The following is a 16,529-nucleotide window of genomic DNA, read 5'->3' on the forward strand; positions in this document are numbered from 1 at the left end:
TTTCCTGCTAGAACGGAGTCGGTTGCAGAGAAGATGCTCACCAACTGGTTCACATTCCTGCTTTACAAGTTCCTCAAGGTAAGGCCACGAAAGTCTTGACCTTTTTCGTTGCATTTGCCCTATATACATGACTTTGAATTTGATCCACTTTTCTGATGATACCACTCTCATACAGAATCGATGTGCCATAGCAACACTTCAGGCTCTCCTGTACTTTTCCTGCATAATCTTGAGCAAGACACTGAACCCCCAACTGCTCCTGATGAGCTGCTTGGTGTCTTGCATGGCTGCCCCCACCACCGGTGTGTGTGAATGTGTACAATTTAAGCCTGGTTTATACTTTGCTTCGTATGGCGTCAGCAGATCTAAAACACATTGTGATGCGATGTGAGCTGATGGAGCGGCTTTATTGTTTTTGGTGCGAGACACTAGTATAAATCAGGCGTTAGATCAAACTTACAGTACACTACAATATTTATACAGCTGAGTATTCTGATGAATTGTTGATGCTTTCTTTAGCCTATTCCCCTCTATACGGGTACTAATTATTTATTCTTTCATTCTAGTTTTCAGTTGTAGACTACATTTTAACCACTTTCTGTATACATTTTTTTTTATTATTATTATTTTTTTTTTAAGATATTTTTTGCGGCTTACGCCTTTTATTGGTTTTTGAAGGGACAGACAGTAGGCTGACAGGAAGCGGGAGAGAGATGGGGGGATGACATGCAGTAAAGGCCGTGTCGGGCTCGGGAGTCGAACCCGCGGCACACTGCGACTGGATTACCAGTCGGGTGCCCAGACGGTTACGCCACCGCCTGGGCCTATACATTTATTTTTAATTACGTTTTAATAACAACGTTATAATTATTTGAAACTCAGGTAAAAACAAATGCAGTGAGCTAGCTGGCAATTATATATATATATATATATATATATATATATATATATATATATATATATATTAGAGCTGGGACTCGATAAAAAAAAAAATCTAATTAATCAGAGGCTTTGCGATTAATTAATCTAGATTAATCGCATTTTAATCGCATATCAATATTCAACCCGAGAACAGCGAGAAACCTTTTTTTTTAAATGTTTTTTGGTATCCCAGTGAATCAACGAATAGTGACTACAGGATACCACTCATTTTCAACATTTTACTGTCATTAATATACCTGTTGTGGAAATAATAATAAAAAGTCACCCCATTCTGTGTTGCCTAGAACTGGAGGTCTGAAAAAAAATTAGTAACAGTAACAAGTACATCTCAGTGACATCACAAAGCTGTACTTACTTCATATTGTTACTGTTTTTTGTCAGACCTCCAGTTCTAGGCAACACAAAATGGGGTGACTTTTTATTATTTCCAGTTTTCAGTACTATAGAAAAGCGCCCAGTGAGAAACGTTCCGCGGTGAAAAAAAAGGTGCGATTAATTTATCTGTAGTTAATCGCGATTAATTTTTCTGTAGTTAATTAATCTAAATTAATTGCAATTAGTCCCGGCCCTAATATATATATATATATATATATGAACTCTCAACTCCGAGTATAAAAACATTGCCACCTTTTTTGTCTTACTGCCACAGTGCCAGTACTAAAGACCTTCTCCTCTGAGGATGCAGATAAAGATATGAGATTTAAAGTCTCTTTAATGTGTCAGCTTTAGTTCATTTAAGAACAACTTGGCAAACAAAATACGCCCTCCAAATATAGTCAGGAGATTATGAGAGAGAAATGGCACCGGCTCATAACAGTACAGTATGAAGTTATTTCCCTTGGGGTTCTTGAAACATTTATCCTGTCGTTCGTTAGTCTGTACGCTCGCTGTGTCCGTTCTTCAAGCTCCGCTCGTCTCGTTTTGCTGCCTTGTTTCCATTTCACGTCTCCTTGGCGCTGATCACCCCCCTCCCCGCGCCGCCCTGGTGCGTAATTCATAGCCGATAAAATAGCAGATCGCCAAACTCACAACCCGCCTCTTTCATGCCAAATTGTGAGCTTGGCGATCGGCTATTCTCCCAGCATACGCTGAGATATAAATTCAGGCTTGACTTTTTCTTTTCTTTTCTTTATTCGGATGTCGTTATTTCTCCTCTCCTGCCTCGAGGTTGTTAGCCTCGCCTGAGGGTGTGTGTGTTTGTGTGCGTGCATGCGTGCCGACAGCCTTGTGCGCTCTTCTCCCCGCTCTCCCTGTCTCTCTCTTTGCCCCTCAACATCACCTTGCCTCCTCCATTGCTAGGAGGAACCGTGCTATTACAGAGGGATGCCATTAATAAAGCCGCTATGAGCACTGAAGGAGGTGGGAGGAGGTGGCTGTTGTTGTTGTTCTTGGTTGTTGTTGTTGGTGGGGGGGGTGGGGGGGGTTCTGTCTCGTTAGCAGCTGTCCGCCTAATTAGCCCAGATGCTAACGACACGCTTAGCAGCATATGGCCACGACGACGGAGGAGAGGGGGGGGGGTGACTGATAGAGAGGAGAACGAGGAGTGAGAAGAGAAGACGGGGGTCTGAGGTGAGGTGGAGAACGGATGACAGTGGGGGTCGAGGATGGAGGGATGATTCATCCGCAGGAGGAGAGGAGGATGGAGAGAGAGAAAGCTCCCAGATCCTTAACCTCACTAAACGCACGCCTTGCAGCTACAATCTGGGTCATTATCGTAACGAATAGAACATCTGTATGGGAGAGAATGTTCATACGATATGAATATAAGTAGCCCACAACCCACATCTGCAGTGGTTGGAGGTGGTCCCCCTACTCTTCCATTGAGACATTTAGACTGGTTGACAAAGTTATCTGAAGAACTGGACTGGATACTCGACGCGCCACCAACTTTTTGTTGTAGTTTGGACGTTGTTGTCTCTCTCGGTTGAGAGAGAGACATAAAGACTTTGGATGTCAGCTTTAACTGCAGCCATGTCTAACCTGACAATAACAGATCTACAAGCTCACAGTTCACATGACCAATCAGATGGTGTTTATAGACTATGATTACACCTGGCCAATCAGATGACATGTAGCCAGGCCGGGTTGATCTGAGAGCTCTCACTATCCATGACCTTAATAAAACCTCACTAGATGTTAAACAGATGGAGCGAGTCCTCTGGCGTTAACAGAGTTATGAAGACAGGGTGTTTTTAACAGGGATGTATGAACAGAGTTAGGAAGACAGGGTGTTTTTAACAGGGATGTATGAACAGAGTTATGAAGACAGGGTGTTTTTAACAGGGATGTATGAACAGAGTTAGGAAGACAGGGTGTTTTTAACAGGGATGTATGAACAGAGTTATGAAGACAGGGTGTTTTTAACAGGGATGTATGAACAGAGTTAGGAAGACAGGGTGTTTTTAACAGGGATGTATGAACAGAGTTAGGAAGACAGGGTGTTTTTAACAGGGATGTATGAACAGAGTTATGAAGACAGGGTGTTTTTAACAGGGATGTATGAACAGAGTTAGGAAGACAGGGTGTTTTTAACAGGGATGTATGAACAGAGTTAGGAAGACAGGGTGTTTTTAACAGGGATGTATGAACAGAGTTAGGAAGACAGGGTGTTTTTAACAGGGATGTATGAACAGAGTTATGAAGACAGGGTGTTTTTAACAGCGATGTATGAACAGAGTTATGAAGACAGGGTGTTTTTAACAGCGATGTATGAACAGAGTTAGGAAGACAGGGTGTTTTTAACAGGGATGTATGAAGAGAGTTATGAAGACAGGGTGTTTTTATCAGAGATGTATGAACAGAGTTAGGAAGACAGGGTGTTTTTAACAGGGATGTATGAACAGAGTTAGGAAGACAGGGTGTTTTTAACAGGGATGTATGAACAGAGTTAGGAAGACAGGGTGTTTTTAACAGGGATGTATGAACAGATTTAGGAAGACAGGGTGTTTTTAACAGAGATATGTATGAACAGAGTTATGAAGACAGGGTGTTTTTAACAGGGATGTATGAACAGAGTTATGAAGACAGGGTGTTTTTAACAGGGATGTATGAACAGAGTTAGGAAGACAGGGTGTTTTTAACAGGGATGTATGAACAGAGTTATGAAGACAGGGTGTTTTTAACAGCGATGTATGAACAGAGTTATGAAGACAGGGTGTTTTTAACAGCGATGTATGAACAGAGTTAGGAAGACAGGGTGTTTTTAACAGGGATGTATGAAGAGAGTTATGAAGACAGGGTGTTTTTAACAGAGATGTATGAACAGAGTTAGGAAGACAGGGTGTTTTTAACAGGGATGTATGAACAGAGTTAGGAAGACAGGGTGTTTTTAACAGAGATATGTATGAACAGAGTTATGAAGACAGGGTGTTTTTAACAGGGATGTATGAACAGAGTTAGGAAGACAGGGTGTTTTTAACAGGGATGTATGAACAGAGTTAGGAAGACAGGGTGTTTTTAACAGAGATATGTATGAACAGAGTTATGAAGACAGGGTGTTTTTAACAGAGATGTATGAACAGAGTTAGGAAGACAGGGTGTTTTTAACAGGGATGTATGAACAGAGTTAGGAAGACAGGGTGTTTTTAACAGGGATGTATGAACAGAGTTAGGAAGACAGGGTGTTTTTAACAGGGATGTATGAACAGAGTTAGGAAGACAGGGTGTTTTTAACAGGGATGTATGAACAGAGTTAGGAAGACAGGGTGTTTTTAACAGGGATGTATGAACAGAGTTAGGAAGACAGGGTGTTTTTAACAGGGATGTATGAACAGAGTTAGGAAGACAGGGTGTTTTTAACAGGGATGTATGAACAGAGTTATGAAGACAGGGTGTTTTTAACAGCGATGTATGAACAGAGTTAGGAAGACAGGGTGTTTTTAACAGAGATGTATGAACAGAGTTAGGAAGACAGGGTGTTTTTAACAGGGATGTATGAACAGAGTTAGGAAGACAGGGTGTTTTTAACAGGGATGTATGAACAGAGTTAGGAAGACAGGGTGTTTTTAACAGGGATGTATGAACAGAGTTAGGAAGACAGGGTGTTTTTAACAGGGATGTATGAACAGAGTTAGGAAGACAGGGTGTTTTTAACAGGGATGTATGAACAGAGTTAGGAAGACAGGGTGTTTTTAACAGGGATGTATGAACAGAGTTAGGAAGACAGGGTGTTTTTAACAGGGATGTATGAACAGAGTTATGAAGACAGGGTGTTTTTAACAGCGATGTATGAACAGAGTTATGAAGACAGGGTGTTTTTAACAGCGATGTATGAACAGAGTTAGGAAGACAGGGTGTTTTTAACAGGGAAGTATGAAGAGAGTTATGAAGACAGGGTGTTTTTAACAGAGATGTATGAACAGAGTTAGGAAGACAGGGTGTTTTTAACAGGGATGTATGAACAGAGTTATGAAGACAGGGTGTTTTTAACAGGGATGTATGAACAGAGTTAGGAAGACAGGGTGTTTTTAACAGGGATGTATGAACAGAGTTAGGAAGACAGGGTGTTTTTAACAGGGATGTATGAACAGAGTTAGGAAGACAGGGTGTTTTTAACAGGGATGTATGAACAGAGTTAGGAAGACAGGGTGTTTTTAACAGGGATGTATGAACAGAGTTAGGAAGACAGGGTGTTTTTAACAGGGATGTATGAACAGATTTAGGAAGACAGGGTGTTTTTAACAGGGATGTATGAACAGAGTTAGGAAGACAGGGTGTTTTTAACAGGGATGTATGAAGAGAGTTATGAAGACAGGGTGTTTTTAACAGGGATGTATGAACAGAGTTAGGAAGACAGGGTGTTTTTAACAGGGATGTATGAACAGAGTTAGGAAGACAGGGTGTTTTTAACAGGGATGTATGAACAGAGTTAGGAAGACAGGGTGTTTTTAACAGGGATGTATGAACAGAGTTAGGAAGACAGGGTGTTTTTAACAGGGATGTATGAACAGAGTTAGGAAGACAGGGTGTTTTTAACAGGGATGTATGAACAGAGTTAGGAAGACAGGGTGTTTTTAACAGGGATGTATGAAGAGAGTTATGAAGACAGGGTGTTTTTAACAGAGATGTATGAACAGAGTTAGGAAGACAGGGTGTTTTTAACAGGGATGTATGAACAGAGTTAGGAAGACAGGGTGTTTTTAACAGGGATGTATGAACAGAGTTAGGAAGACAGGTTGTTTTTAACAGGGATGTATGAACAGAGTTAGGAAGACAGGGTGTTTTTAACAGAGATATGTATGAACAGAGTTAGGAAGACAGGATGTTTTTAACAGGGATGTATAAACAGAGTTAGGAAGACAGGGTGTTTTTGCCATTGGAACATGTCAATAAGAATACGAATTGTGTTTGCCTTTTAGGCTTTGTAACACAGGACAAATAACTAACTTGCTAACTATCCTGATATTCCTGCATACAAGACAAAGTAATTCCCCTTGGAGATCAAAGTATTTTGGATCTAAGAAAGGTATTTATTTGCGGATGGCAAACATTCAGTGTGAAATCTCCGGTGCGGAACCTTTGACATGCAAACAAGCTAGCATTGTGGAATGCATCCGCAATTCCGCATTAGTGCACCCATGGCCCAAGGACAGGCTCAGCCTATCACAATGCAACAGACCGCAGCGTGCTAGGGAAGGGTTAGACCCTCACTCGCTCTGCCAAGTTTTGTACCGTCTGTCTGAATAAAAATGATGTTCGAAATCAATATCAAACTTTTTCGAACTTGACTTGAACTTGTGTCATTGCATCTTTAACACTATGCCAGCATGCCAGAGGCTGGTGGAATGGTGTGCACAGTGCACTTCACCATGAATCACATGGGGGCCTTGACCTGCTAGAAAACTCTCTCGTCCGGTTGCTTTCTATGGTCTTAGACTTTGTTTAGACTGCAGGCAAATCTGATTTGTTTTCTCAAACCTGCAGGACAACATTGTTATTTTGTCGCTGTCAGGCGGAAGCCTTGTATGTGGAAGAAATCAGGCTTCAGTGTCAAAGTATCTAGACTGAGACAAATAATATAAGTAATGACTTTTAAGGGCTTGACAATACTTTGTTGGCGTGCCGTGTTCGTGCACCCAACATAGTTAATCAACGCAAGCTCACTGCCGATTTTCAGTGCGTGACACCAGAATGCAACTAAGCCGAAGCAGGGTGTGGTGGTCCTTGAGTATTGTTTGAAATTGTTTGAAAAAAGATCGAGCACCACTGTCTTGGAACAGTGGAAATTGTACTGACATTTGGAGTGAATTAATTTAAAAGGTTATTAGCGGTTGAGTTGAGGGAATGCTTCACTATATTAGCTTTGAGAAATGTAAGCTGTTTATTAGCATTTTTGGCAAGTCGGAACGCAGTTGGGGGACCGGGCTTTAATGCTGAAGTGGTGAGTCATGGGTCTGTGGAACATTCCAAGTTCTTGGCTGTTACATGCCTTGTTTTTCAACTACGGAAACAAGCTGTGAATGATAATGAGGAGGAGTGAATGTAATGAACACAGCTGACAACACGGACGCCAGATGAAAAGGACATCAATGTTACTTGCACTAATGTACTCAAATTAGTACCTGGTGTGTATACCGTCTCATAAATATTATGCATTATGCATTCTTTATATATAAATTATATAATAAGGATTAGCGTTTTTTATTACCTTTACTGCATTACCACAGTTTTGTAGAACATGATGCAACACTAACATTTAGCTGCTTGTACGTCGCAGCGTGTTTTGAATTATATGTCGCAGTGTTAAGAATCCGTCGTGGCGTGAGGACTCGTCGCGGCACTCGTCGGGGCTATAGATAATAATTCGCCACGACTTAATAATAATTCGTTGCAGCATTAAGAATCCGTCGTGGCGTGAGGACTCGTCGCGGCACTCGCTGGGGCTATATCTACCCGTTTGCGACGTAGGCCTAATAGGTTGCCTTTGGTATTTGGTGGTATTGAAAGGCATGCCTTTCCGCGAGCATCGTGCCCGGCGATCGGCCCACACGCCCGGGCCCGGCACCACCGCGTGCGCCTCGCCGGCCCGGTTCCGTGAAGCTCTCCGCCGTCTCCAGGCGAGCCTGCGTTCCCGAGCTCTCACCTCTTTTGCGCACCGAAAAGAGCAGATCTACCCCTGGGGGGGTCCCCGTGGACCGCACGTGTGTGTGTGTGTGTGTGTGTTAGAGACCTGCAAGCCTGTCGGGGCCCGGCCCGGCCCACCAAAACGGGCCGGGCCCGGGCCGACTTTGTCACTGCCCAACGGGCCCAGGCTCACGCGCCGTTATATTAATTTTCTGATGTGAATTTCACCCAGACTGGACTTGCTTCAGCAGCGCGGCAGCATGCTCCATAGTGACGTGACAATAACCCCTCCGCAGTGTCCGCACACACACAAGCCACAAGGCAAGCACACTAAAATCTGGTCAAAACTATAAAGACTTTGAAACAACGTGTTTTACATTCTATCTCTCTCGCTCCGTGCCTATAAACTCTCGTCCTCTCTCTCTCCTAATTATTGTGCAGCGCAGCTGTACACACACACACACACACACACACACACACACACACCGAGTACTAAGTAAGTAGCCTGTAGGCTACGGCTCTAAAAACATTAAATACTGCGGGAGCATTATTACCACACTAAACAAAGTTGGATTTGTACATTGCAGAAACTGCAGATACATAACGTAAGTGTTCTTATTATTGTCCGTCTAGCCTACGCTGGGTTTTATAATGCAGCGTGAGTCCGCGATAGCCGATCTGCAAGCTCACAACGCGTTGCGCTGATTGACAGTGCACATGCAGCAGCTACTGTATAAAATTATATTTAAGTAGGCTACTTTTTAGTGTGACGTCTGTGTGTTATTGACTTCATGTTCCTTAACACTACGAAGTCTGAAAAAAAAGCACTACTACTCAGTCGGCTGAACGGTCAGGGGGACCGTGTTTTTGGTGCGATTTGATTGGCCACTCTCTCCCCCACACGTCCCTCTCCAGCTGGAGAAGACATTGTTCAAGCCTGCATCCCATTTCCAACGAATTAAATCATAATATGTTTCTTAACACATGTTTTCACTCCTAAAATGTATAAAACTAATAATACATGTGAAAAATATATATTTTGCCGTTGCCCGTTAGTACTATATTGCAACATAGCCATGGAAGAGTGTCACGTTGCTGCCTTTTGTTGTTATTTTTTTCCTTCCAAAAGAGCAAGATCACTTGTCTTTTCTTGTGTGTTATCGATGTAATTAATATATGTCACCCCACGCGATGTACAGACTGCTTGACTAGGCATGTAAACATGACATAATTGTATTAATGTTTAAGTGTAATGATGTTATTGACCGGATTGTCCGTAGTCCTCCAGCCGTTAGCTTACAGTTGCTAATATTATAAGCTAACAACATTACTAAAGCCAATGTATTGCATTAAATGCGGCCTGTCCGCGGTAAATTACTTATACAAGTGAGTCGCGTTATATTTACCTAAATTACCAGCCAAAGTACATTCCAAATAAACAATTATTAGCCACGTTATGTTGTTATATCAGTTTAATTAATAAAAAAACATCGTTCAGAATACGGCCGTTAGCACTGTGAATTCAACATCCGGTGAGGAGAGGATACGGTTCGTGTATGTGTTGTGTATGGAACTCAGCGCATACAGTGGCTTACCGGATGTAAGCCTTGCACACTAAATAGACACTAAATAGAAAGCCTGCAGCCTGGTGATACAAAAAATAAACTCCACACGTGAAATGCACTGCATGTTGAGGAGAAACACCAGCTCAGCTGCTGTTTATAAAACATCGTGCAGTTATTGAATTCATGAACATTTGCATGCTTCCCTGAGAGGGAGAGAGAGAGAAAAAGTTTACAGATAAAGAAGGACGGACAGGCTGAACTCTTTTGACTGACAAAGAGCTGGCGATATTGAGCCTATATGCCAGAACAAATTAATCCACAGCAGCATGCCTACATAAGTTCCACGTCGCTTGCAGAAAGAACTGTTCTTTTGACTGACAAAACATTTAGCGGTTCGGGAGGTCTATCTGGTTGGAATTATTCAAACACTTTTTATTTTGTATCGCGCATCGGCAAGCGTTCTCGCTTCATGGAAAGTAAATGTCGGGTCGAGTCTAACCGAGCATTCAATAATAATAATAATAATAATAACAATGATAATAATCATTGTATTCATATTCCTATTATCTTATCAAAATAATAAACAAATTCCAAGTTAATTAACCAGCCAAACGTATATGATTTAATTCGTTGGACATGGAATGCAGGCTTGAACAACAACAATGCCGTCTCCAGCTGTCTTTTGTGTGTTCTTTTTTTTTCTCCACCCCTACCACCATAACCACCATAACTCGCTCATTTTTTGCTCATTTAAAAAAAATCAAAATACCATGTAAACTATGGAATTGGGGCTTTCATTTGGTATATAAATCGGTTGTGTAGGCGCTCTCTACGAAATGATATCAAGTGAAAAGGAAATGTCGGGGAATCACCATTAACACCATTATCAAGCAGCGCAAACAAAAGACGAGAGGGGGAGAAAGGGTGACGGCGGTCGATTGGGCCGATTATAGTCAGACTGAGTAAGAGATATATGCCTAAAATCATATTTACAAAATGTTTCAAATGGGAAAAAAAACAGAGATGATTTCAACCGAATATTTAGACAAAGTCATGCAAGGGGAACTTTCTCTGGACTCCATGGGCTAAGAAAATAAACGTTGAAATTTCAAATTCGGTCAGAACGGCTGCTCAGACTTCCTAGTGTTAATGTGGGTTTATCAGAGCAATATAGTGCAGCTGTGAGTCAGTAGCTGCTGCTGCTGCGTCCGTGCACCAATAGAGTGACAGAGGCGGCGGCACGCATGCTTAAAATATTAAATAAAAATATGTCGGGCTTCCGGGCCGGGCCCGGGCCATTTCTGGACTGTACCAACGGGCTTAGGGCCGGACGGGCCTTAACTCCACGGGCCCCGGGCCGGGCACGGGCCTATATTTTAGGCCCGTGCAGGGCTCTAGTGTGTGTGTGTGTGTGTGTGTGTGTGTGTGTGTGTGTGTGTGTGTGTGTTAAATGTGGTCATTTAAATGTAGGCCTATTATATATACACGCACCATACAAGCACCTATATTATATAATATGTGTTATCGCATACAAATGGGCAATCAACATATAGCAGCACCCCCCACCAGCAGATGTATATAAACATGGAACTGCGCTATGATATTAAAATGGACTGAGCTGTGATTGCGCCGTACTGCGCCGGCCGGTGGCCACTGGCCTATTATGCCTATAAATGCTTATCATGCCTGTTGGTGAAATATAAACATCTAAAATGGTTCAGTAATAATTAGCATAAGTTATTATTACCGAAAAACATCTAATACTATTTTTAATTGGTCTAGTAAAGTTATTAACTAATCAGAAGCAGCAACCATTTTGTTTCAAACAACTGAACTAGACCAATAAAATAGTAGGCTAGTATTTATGTTTTTCGTTAATAATAATACATGCTAATTATTATTGAACGGTAAGTACGCTGGTATGTACGCTATGGTACACTATAAGCTTGTAGATCTGTTTATTTTAAGCATGCGCCGCATTCTGTCAGAATCTCGTGTGTGTGTGTGTGTGTGTGTGTGTGTGTGTGTGTGTGTGTGTGTGTGTGCACACATGTGCACACATGTGTGCTATATATGTTATAGCTCTAGAGACGCAGAGACAGAGACATATTTATTTAAAATCATCCTGTCTCGCACGTAGGCCTATAGAGCCAATGAACGGAGCGCATTTCTCTCTCTCTCTCTCTCTCTCTCTCTCTCTCTCTCTATGCGCGCTCTCTCTCTTGCTCTCTCTCTGTGCGCGCTCTCTCGCTCTCTCTGCGCTCTCTCTCTCTCTCTCTCTCTCTCTCTCTCTCTCTCTCTCTATGCGCGCTCTCTCTCTTGCTCTCTCTCTCTGCGCACTCTCTCTCTCTCTCTCTCTCTCTCTCTCTCTCTCTCTCTCTCTCCCCCCATCTGCCGTGCACATGCAAAGAGCGCAGGTATCCAACATTAATAAACTGGTTCGCTATTATGCCACAAATCCGTGCATTAAAACATCAAAGTCCAGTAGGCCTATAGTCCATTTATCGACGATCCAGCAGCACAGTAGCATACAGTAGGCCTATTAATCATCATCAATGAACATGTGTCAGCCGCTGTTGTCAAACTGCCCCCCCCCCCTATCTGTCTATCTGCATGCGCTACGACAGACAGAACGCAATGCGAGAACTCACTCTTTTAGGCCTATACTCTATCTGACTCTGAGTGCGATTACTTTAATAAAGGTTGTACTTGTAGCCTATATTATCCGCCTAAGGCGAGTCATTGAGACACAGACAGACAGACAGACAGACAGACAGACAGACAGACAGACAGACAGACAGACAGACGATCTGCAAGCTCACAACGCGCTGCATGTGGACGCAACACTTGGAGCTTGTAGATTGCGCACCACAGATCATACAGTGTGTTCCAGCTAACCCTATAAGGGTATGGTCTTATATATTTTTAGGGTTAAAGGTATATTCAGTGATTTCACTTAATTCAAATATCACTTATTTATTTGTTTTGTTGTGATAATCCTCCCTAATATATAGAGTGTGCTGGCCATATAAGGAGTTCCTCCCTGTCCCCAGTTAAACCCTGGTCGGTCCCACAGCCAAAAACGAAACCTAAGGTTTTTTGAGTGAAATCACTGAATATACCTTTAATTAGTAGGACCCGATTTTTAATTTCATTCAGAGGTATTTTATATATAGTGAAACATACATTTCATCCTTCATCGTCTTCATTTATTTTCATAGTTAAATCAAATGCTAAGTGGTCTATTGTCTAAAAAAACACACACACAAGCAACAGTATAGACATCTATTCATCATTATTTATTTCAAATCAAAATACAATGTAATTCACCACTGTCACGAAGTTCGCACGCACGCATGCGACACACACACACACACACACACACACACACACACACACACGCACACACACACACACACACACACACACACACACACACACACACGTGGACCGCGTGGTCCGTGAACCCCAAGGGTCCACGGGGACCCCCCCCAGGGGGGGACGCGGGTCGGGCCATCCCGTATGTAGGAAGGCCGCCCGGGGCGTGGTTTTGGAGCTGGCAGATCTGCTATTTTCCGTGCGCAAAAGAGGTTACAGCTCTGGAACGCATGGTCGCCTGGGTCTCTCTCTCTCTCCACGGAAGAGAGAGAGAGAGAGAGAGAGAGAGAGAGAGATGGAGGGGTATTGGGAGAGAGAGAGGGGGAAAGTGATCGGTGTGGAGTGATTGATTGATTGATTGCGCGGTGGCGGCAGCCGGTCACTCAGGGGAGAGAGAGACGCTGAATCACTTTACTTATACCAGTGACTGGTAGTAGGCTATATGAAGGGGTTCCACCCCCCCCCCCCCCCCCCCCTCAATCTCTCTCTCTCTCTTATAAGCGTAACAATAGAAACGCACGCACGCACGCACGCACACACACACACACACACACACACACACACACGTGCGGTCCACGGGGAGATGCAGATGCTCTTTTCGGTGCGTAAAGGAGGTGAGAGCTCTTGAACGCAGGCTGCCTGGAGACGGTGGTGGTGCCGGGCCCGGGCGCGTGGGCCGATTCCCGGGCACGATGCGCGCGGAAAAAGGCCTGCTGGCACCCCTCCACGGAAACCACCGCAAAATACCAAAAGGCAACATATTACGTCGCAAACGGGTAGCTATAGCCCCGACGAGTGCCGCGACGAGTCCTCACGCCACGATGGATTCTTAACGCTGCGACGAATTATTATTAAGTCTTGGCGAATTATTATTTAAGCTGCGACGTATTGAATAATAAGCCACGACGGAAGATAATACGTCACGACTATACGTCTCCGCCGTGCCCGGATTTCGTCCCACCTGCAGGTGGGAGGCGGTGTCCACATTGTGAATCACAGAGACATTGAGAAATTGAACGTTTACCTCTCTCTCTTTCCCCCCTCCCCCTCCCCTCCTTCCGCCCCACCTCCAGGAGTGTGCAGGAGAGCCTCTGTTCATGCTGTACTGTGCCATGAAGCAGCAGATGGAGAAAGGGCCCATAGACGCCATCACGGGCGAGGCGCGTTACTCCCTGAGCGAGGACAAGCTCATCCGACAGCAGATTGACTACAAGACGCTGGTAGGTCACCCTGTTGCTGGGACTTAACCACTTCACCCCCGTAGTCTTTAGAGAACTGGACTTGACTTACAGCTGTATTTTCCATCTACGCACCAAATGTTTTGACAAAAATAGCCTACAAGTCTACAATGCCTTGCAATGTGCCACATTGTGAGCTTGTAGATCAGGTATTTTTGGCTACTGTGCCCCCAGAATATGGATGCTGGGGTTAAATTTATTAACGTTCAAAATGGTCCAGATCGGGCCTGCGGGGGTAATATTGCAAGTGGAGCCCCAAATAACTGACAAAACACTGAAGATTGTAATTATAATATAACATTAATATTAAAATGTGATTCCAATTATAAGAGCTAATGTATATGTTAGTTCCTTTGATCCAAGCCGGAAACACAATCAACTGATTAAAATAACCTTTATGCTGTGAAAATGCACACGTTAAGTGGTCAGATGGGTTGGCCGCGAACGCTTTGGGGATTTCAAGTGGGCCCTGATCCACAAAAGGTTGAGATTGAAAAATGCTGCTCAAAACGGACCAGATCTATTAGAATAATATACAAGTAAGACGCGGGAAGCGAACGCAGCTGTTGTGGCAGTCTGACACACACACACACACACACACACACACACACACACACACACACACACACACACACACACACACACACACATACACACACAGTCTTTTTTTGTTCTCTTTTTTTTAAGTTTTCTTTTTATTTTTATTTTTTTTAAGATTGTGTACTTAAGTGTGTGTCCGTTAAGTGTGTGTGTGTGTGTGTGTGTGTGTGTGTGTGTGTGTGTGTGTGTGTGTGTGTGTGTGTGTGTGTGTGTGTGTGTGTGTGTGTGTGTGCGCGTGAGTGCGTGCGTGTGTGCATGCATGCATGCATGCGTGTGCGCGTGCACATATTTCAAACAATCCTTGATGATTGTTTGAAATATACTAGTGGCCCAGAGTTCCAAAAAGGTTGTGAAGGATGCATCAATATCTCACACGTTTCTCTCTGCTCCCCCCCCCCCCCCCCCCCTCTCTCTCTCTCTCCCCATCCCATGCTCTCTCGCTCCGTCTCCCTCCAGACCTTGCACTGCGTCAACCCGGAGAACGAGAACGCGCCGGAGGTGACGGTGAAGTGTCTGAACTGTGACACCATCACTCAGGTGAAAGAGAAGCTGCTGGATGCTGTTTACAAGGGCAGCCCCTACTCCCAGAGACCCAAAGCAGCTGATATGGACCTGGGTAGGAGAACAATACACACCTACAGTACATACATACATACATACATACATACATACATACATACACACATACACACATTACACACATACATACACACATACACACATACATATACACGTCATTTTCAATTGATCGGATTGGGAGATGTCCGATCACGAACATACAACCGGGACATACACATAATATTAAATGTATCATGATATTAGACTGGATATTGTCTGTGATTTTGGATATTGTACTATTGTGATATGGCATAAGTGTTATATAAATATTGGACCAGAATCTGATCGGGAGCAAAAACTAAAAACGTGATCGGGACATCCCTAATTCCAAACCCTATTGATGCTTATTGTCGTGATGACATGGCAGGATTTGTTCCCAGCATTGTTAAATGCACCTGCGTGTGGCCATCTTTTCTATGAGATGTTCTATCATTGTTTGGTATAGAATGGCGTCAAGGCCGAATGGCGAGGATCATTCTTCAGGATGAAGACGTCACCACAAAGATAGACAATGACTGGAAACGACTCAATACACTGGCCCACTACCAGGTATGTATACACACACGTATACGAACACACACGTTTCTCCTGCATGAATTATAGATATTTGTTATACTACCAAAATACTAATTATATTGTGTGTGTGTGCGTGTGTGCGTGCGTGCAGGTTACAGATGGTTCAGTGATTGCTCTGGTGCCAAAGCAGAACTCTGCCTACAATATCTCAAACTCGTCCACATTCACAAAGAGCCTCAGCAGATACGGTAACACTCTCCTCTCCTCTCCTCTCCTCTCCTCTCCTCTCCTCTCCTCTCCTCTCCTCTCCTCTCCTCTCCTCTCCTCTCCTCTCCTCTCCTCTCCCCTCCCCTCCCCTCCCCTCCCCTCCCCTCCCCTCCCCTCCCCTCCTCTCCTCTCCTCTCCTCTTTTCCGATTAATCTCTTTTCATTCCATTTCAATATCTCACAGCTGCAGACTTTTTTTTTTCCTCTCTCTCTCATTTCCCCCATAATACCCCCCCCCCCTCTCTCTCTCTCTCCATCTCCCTATCCATCTCTCTCTGGTTTTTGATAATTGGAGTACCCTTAACTGGGCCCCAACCATTCTATCTCCCTCCTCTCTCTTTATC

At 43.6% G+C, this 16,529-nt stretch overlaps 1 protein-coding gene across 2 annotated transcripts in view; it reads left to right on the forward strand.

The window, feature by feature from the left end:
* LOC310862443 (plexin-A1-like) overlaps nt 1-16,529 on the forward strand; it is a 313,564-nt gene that overhangs the window by 280,501 nt on the left and 16,534 nt on the right. For both annotated transcript variants that reach the window (XM_083770355.1, XM_083770356.1), the window contains exons 23-27: nt 12-78; nt 14,021-14,167; nt 15,242-15,401; nt 15,849-15,952; nt 16,071-16,167. In XM_083770355.1, coding sequence (XP_083626481.1) covers nt 12-78; nt 14,021-14,167; nt 15,242-15,401; nt 15,849-15,952; nt 16,071-16,167 — 575 coding nt within the window. The remainder of the gene's footprint in view (nt 1-11; nt 79-14,020; nt 14,168-15,241; nt 15,402-15,848; nt 15,953-16,070; nt 16,168-16,529) is intronic.

The sequence above is a fragment of the Protomyctophum parallelum genome, assembly GCF_964188405.1.
Source record: "Protomyctophum parallelum genome assembly, chromosome: 7".
Taxonomy (NCBI): Eukaryota; Metazoa; Chordata; class Actinopteri; order Myctophiformes; family Myctophidae; genus Protomyctophum; species Protomyctophum parallelum.